We start from the raw sequence: 6,000 nt of genomic DNA, 5'->3' as shown, positions 1-6,000 counted from the left end.
CTCCCTGACCTATCACCTCCACCCCCGCCCCCATTCACCTATTGTACTCTATGCTACTTTCTCCCCACCCCCACCCTCTTCTCATTTATCTCTCCACCCTGCAGGCACTCTGCCTCTATTCCTAATGAAGGGCTTTTGCTTGAAACGTCGATTTTCCTGCTCCTCGGATGCTGCCTGAACTGCTGTGCTTGTCCAACAACACTCTAATCTAGAATCTGGTTTCCAGCATCTGTTGCAGTCCTTGTTTTTACCTGGCTCTCCCTGATGAAGTGAACACTTTTGAGCTGTTCTGTTACCCAATCCTTGATCATAAATTTCAATAACTTCCCCACCAAGGATGATGGGCCAACTGGTCTATAATTCCCTAAATTTCCTCTTTGACCACATTAAAAGGTGGCGTGACAGTAGCAATTTTCCCATCCAGATAGATGCCGCCGATATCCAAGAAATTCTAAAAGGTTATAGTTATGGTGTGTATGATGTGGACCCCTCCTCCCTCCCACACCTTTAACCACCCATGCAATTTATTGCCCTTTAGTTCCATTAATTTCCCTGATGCAATATTAATTTCCTCAGGATTTCTAGCAAGCTGAACTCCTTTTCTGCTGTAAATACTGAGGCAAAGTAATTATTCAACTTGGCTGCTATTTCCCCACAGACATGGACAATATCCCCACTTTCAGTCTTTACTGGGCCAACTTTGCTCCTGGCCCACTTTCCCCTAAAATATTTCTTCTTATTGATTTGGTGTCCCTTGTGAGTTTCCTTTAGTAATTCTTTTTGGACCACGATAAGGAGGAATTTCTTCAAGCACATCCTGTGGAATTCACTGCCACAGAAAGTGGTTGAGGCCAATACATTGTGTTTTCAAGAAAAGGTAGATATAGTTTTTTGTGGCTAAAGTGGTCTGAGGGCATTATTAGGGTACTGAGCTCAATGATCAGCTGCGATCACATTGAACAGCAGATGAATGGCCTACTCCTGCTCCTATCTTCCATGTCTATCCCTTTTAGTAGTTAAAGATCAGAATCCAATTACCTGGACTCGAGTCATTGAGTCGTACAGATAGGTTAGGTTAGGATTGTTGTCATTAGAGAAAAGGAGATTGGAAGGGGAGCTGATTTAGGTCTACAAAGTCATGAAGGATATAGACAGGGTAGATAGAGGTAAGCTTTTTTCCCCGGGTGAGGGATTCAATAACGAGAGGTCACGCTTTCAAGGTGAGAGATGAAAAGTTTAAGGGGGATACACGCAGCACATACTTTACACAATACGGTGGTAGGTACCTGGAACGCGTTGCCAGCAGAGGTAGTAGAGGCAGGCACAGCAGATTCATTTAAGATGCGTCTGGACAGATGCATGTGTAGGTGGGGTTCAGCGGGATAGAGATGCTTAGGAATTGGGCGACAGGTTTAGACAGTGGATTTGGATCAGCTCAGGCTTGGAGGGCCGAAGGGCCTGTTCCTGGGCTGTAAATTTTCTTCATTCTGGTTCTAGATATACAACACAGAAACAGACCCTTCAGTCCAACTCGTCGATGCCTACCAGATATCTTAAATTAATTTAGTCCCATTTGCCATCACGTGGGCCCATATCCGTCTAATCCCTTCTTAATCATATAGCCATCCAGATACCTTTTAAATGTCATAATTGTACCAGCCTCGACCAATTCCTCTGGCAGCTCATTCCATACACACACCACCCTCTGCATTAAAAAGTTGCCCCTTAGGTCCCTTTTAAATTTTTCCCCTCTCACCTTAAACCTATGCTCACTAGTTCTGTACTTCACCACCCCAGGGAAAAGATCTTGTCTATTTATCATATCCATGTCCCTCATGATTCTATAAAGCTCTATAAGGTCACCCCTCAGCCTCTAAAGCTCCAGGGAAAACAGTCTCAGCCTATTCAGACTCTCCCCACAGCTCAAATCCTCCAACCCTTGTACAACTCCTCTTTGTAATTTTTTTCTGAACCCTTTCAAGTTTCGCAACATCCTTCCTTTAGGAGAGAGACCAGAATTGCACACAATATGCTAAAAGTGGCCTAACCAATGTCCTGTATAGGCGCAACATGACCTCCCAGCCCCTATAGTCAATGCTCTGACCAATAAAGGAAAGCATACCAAACACCTTCTTCACTATCCTGTCTACCTGTGACTCCACTTTCAAGGAACTATGAACCTGCACTCTAAAGTTTCTTTGTTCAGCAATATTCCCTAAGATCTTACTATTAAGTGTATAATCCCTGACCTGATTTGCCTTTGACGAATTCCTTCAGCCATTGATGTCCAGGCTGGTAATTCCTATCTAGACTAATGGATGGGCTAAGTTTTTGCTCTCGGTGATTTCAAAGTCTTTTTTTTCTAGTTCTGAGGAGATTTTAGCTTTCAGTTTATCTATTATGTCAAGGTCAGCTGGAGCTCCTCGCTCCTCAGGTGTTAAAAGTAGTTTGCTTCAAAAGTCCTGAAGAGTTTGAGCCACAAGACGGTGGCCATTGGAGGATAATGATGGGGGCTGGAGATTTTCGTAAGCTATCTTTCTTCACAAAAGAGGTTCTGCCACCTAAACAAATCCACTGACCACGCATCAGCAATGGACAGTTGCTTTTAACACCTCTGTAGACACGATGCATTTCGAGACGTCTGATCAGTTAGTGAACCAGGTTCCGAGAATAGGAATCTGCACTTGATTTGTTCCAATGTTTTCACTGTCTCCACACGATGACAGGTGAGAAATCCCACAAGGGTGACCTGACTCGTTGTGCCCCTCTGTGACCCACTGTTCAACTTGTGGCCTAGTTGTAAATCATGTGATATGTGACAAACATTTTAACCATACTCAACTTTTCTGAACAAAAGGGAGGTTAAGTTTTTTTTTTAACATGTAATCTGCTTTATGTTCTGTGGACAAGACCCATGGGGACAATGATAGGTTTTGAGGGTTGTTCAGGAATTATTATCAGTTGGTCAAAGAGGTTGGTTACGAAGGAACCTCTGGAATTTATATTTCAATGCCAAAATAGTCAACAGTTAGTGAACATAAAACATAGAACATTACAGCGCCATACAGGCCCTTCGGCCCTCGATGTTGTGCCGACCAGCCATACCAATCTGAAGCCCATCTAACCTACACTATTCCATATATGCCCATATGCTTGTCCAATGATAACTTAAATGTACTTAAAGTTGGCGAATCTACTACCGTTGCAGGCAAAGCATTCCATACCCTTACGACTCTCTGAGTAAAGAAACTACATATGACATCTGTCCTATATCTATCACCCCTCAAAGCTATGCCCCCTCGTGCTCGCCGTCACCATTCTTGGAAAAAGGCTCTCCCTGTCCACCCTATCTAACCCTCTGAATCTCTTACATGTCTCTATTAAATCACCTCTCAAGCTTCTTCTCTCGAACGAAAACAGCCTCGAGTCCCTCAGCCTTTCCTCGTAAGAGCTTCCTCCTTACCAGGCAACATCCTAGTAAATCTCCTCTGCACTCTTTCCAAAGTTTCCACATCCTTCGTATAATGCGGTGACCAGAACTGTACACAATACTCCAAGTGCGGCCGCACCAAAGTTTTATACAGCTGTAGCATTATCTCATGGTTCCAGAACTCGATCCCCCTATTAAGAAAAGCTAAAACACTATGCCTCCTTAACAACCCTGTCAACCTGGGTGGCAACTTTCAGGGATCTGTGTACCTGGACACTGAGATCTCTCTGCTCATCTACACTACCAAGAATCTTACCATTAGCCCAGTACTTTGCATTCTGGTTACTCCGACCAAAGTGAATCACCTCACACTTGTCCGCATTAGATTCCATTTGCCACCTCTCAGCCCAGCTCTGCAGCTTATCTATGTCTCTCTGTAGCCTACAACAACCTTCGTCACTATCCACAACTCCACCAACCTTAGTGTCATCTGCAAATTTACTAACCCACCCTTCTACGCCCTCATCCAGGTCGTTTATAAAAATGATGAACAGCAGTGGACCCAACACCGATACACCACTAATAACTGGACTCCAGGATGAACATTTCCCATCAACCACCACCCTCTGTCTTCTTTCAGCAAGCCAATTACTGATCCAAACTGCTATAACTCCCACAATCCCATTCCTCCGCATTTTGTACAATAGCCTACTGTGGAGAACCTTATCGAACGCCTTGCTGAAATCCATATACACCACATCAACCGGTTTACTCTCATCTACCTGTTTGGTCACCTTCTCAAAGAACTCAATAAGGTTTGAGGCACGACCTGCCCTTCACAAAACCGTGCTGACTATCCCTAATCAAATTATTCTTTTCTAGATGATTATAAATCCTATTTCTTATAACCTTTTCCAACACTTTACCAACAACTGAAGTAAGGCTCACTGGTCTATAATTATCAGGATTGTCTCTACTCCCCTTCTTGAACAGGGGAACCACATTTGCTATCCTCCAGTCTTCTGGCACCATTCCTGTCGACAATGACGATTCAAGGATCAATGCCAAAGGCTCAGCAATCTCCTCCCTGGCTTCCCAGAGGATCCTAGGATAAATCCCATCCGGCCCAGGGAACTTATTCTATTTTCACACTCTGCAGGATTTCTAATACCTCTTTCTTGTGAACCTCAATTGCACCTAGTCTAGTAGCCTGTATCTCAGTAATCTCCTTGGTGTAGGGATGATCAGGGAGGCTGGAACAGGTAAGTCATGTTTGACAAATATGGCCAATTTTGAAGAATAAAGACAGGCCGATCGTACAGATTTGAAGTCTGTGCTGATAATGTGGTTGACACGTCCATTCAGTTACTCAATGCAAGAGAAATTATAGCCAAGTAGGTATAAAGTTGAAAATGCATTTTATTTATGTTTGTGCTCACAGATCCAGATACCATAATCACTAAGTTCTTGGCAGTGTGTAAGAGCTACCACTTATTCCAGTTGACGAAGTTCTACTGGCACAGACTTGAACAGGCAATTCAAGAAGAGGTGGATGGTGTCAGCTCATTGTTAAAAGATAAGAAGCATTTCAATGAAAAAGAACATTTGGTAAGTGGAGAGCACAGAATGGGTTTCAATTATATAACTATCACAAAACTGGCAGAACAACAACAAAGGAATTGCTGGGTGAAGAAAAAGACCAAAGTGGTGTGTCCCAACATGCTAACAGTCTCACGTTATAACAATGTTGGAGTTATTAATGAATCACAGTCATCAGCTCATCCACAACAAACCCAGACCTGAAGTGAGAACAACACAAATGTTTCAGAGCATTCAGAACCACAGGGTTCTGAAACAAAACCTCAAGATATGAGTGGTAACATATTCACATGATTAGAAGATTAGCTGGTCAACAGCAGCATACCACAGGGATCAATGTTTGGGGCCTTTATTGTTTGTGACATTTGTAAATGATATAGATGAGAATGTTGGGGGTATGATAAGTCAGTTTGTGGATAATACAATGATTAGCCAGGTCGGGAGGAGATTGAGGAGGAAAGTGTTAGGTTACAGGAGGACATAAACTGCTTGATCAGATGGACAGATCAGTGACAGATGAAATGCAACCCTGATAAATATGTGTTGATGTACTTTGGAAGAAGTAACAAGACAGGTAAGTAGATAGGCAGGAGGCTGGAAGAATACAGCAAGCCAGGCAGCATGAGGTGGAGAAGTCAATGTTTCAGGTGTAATCCTTCTTCAGGAATGGAGGTGGGGCTAGAGGGAGCTGCAGATAAAGGTGGGGGGTAGGTTTGAGTGTGGAAGAGTGAGATAGTCCTATCACTACCTCGCCATTTCGCCTCTCTACCCGCCCAAAGCCCCACCTTTGTCTGCAGCTCACTCTAACCCTACCTCCATTCCTGAAGAAGGATTATACTCAAAATGTTGAGTTCTCCAACTCCTGATGCTGCCTAGCTTGCTGTGTCTTTCCAGACTCCTGCCTGTCTACCTGGGATTCCAGCATCTGCAGTTTTCTTTTGTCTTTAACTGAGTACTCAATGAATGGCAGG

General features: G+C 43.5%; 1 protein-coding gene across 4 annotated transcripts in view; it reads left to right on the top strand.

Moving 5' to 3' along the window:
* LOC122544075 (NACHT, LRR and PYD domains-containing protein 12-like) overlaps positions 1–6,000 on the top strand; it is a 56,198-nt gene that overhangs the window by 8,666 nt on the left and 41,532 nt on the right. For all 4 annotated transcript variants that reach the window (XM_043683077.1, XM_043683078.1, XM_043683075.1 and 1 more), the window contains exon 3: positions 4,872–5,038. In XM_043683077.1, coding sequence (XP_043539012.1) covers positions 4,872–5,038 — 167 coding nt within the window. The remainder of the gene's footprint in view (positions 1–4,871; positions 5,039–6,000) is intronic.

The sequence above is a fragment of the Chiloscyllium plagiosum genome, chromosome 46 (assembly GCF_004010195.1).
Source record: "Chiloscyllium plagiosum isolate BGI_BamShark_2017 chromosome 46, ASM401019v2, whole genome shotgun sequence".
Classification (NCBI taxonomy): domain Eukaryota; kingdom Metazoa; phylum Chordata; class Chondrichthyes; order Orectolobiformes; family Hemiscylliidae; genus Chiloscyllium; species Chiloscyllium plagiosum.
Note: the sequence above shows the minus strand (reverse complement) of the source record. Positions and strands in the feature narration are given on the sequence as shown.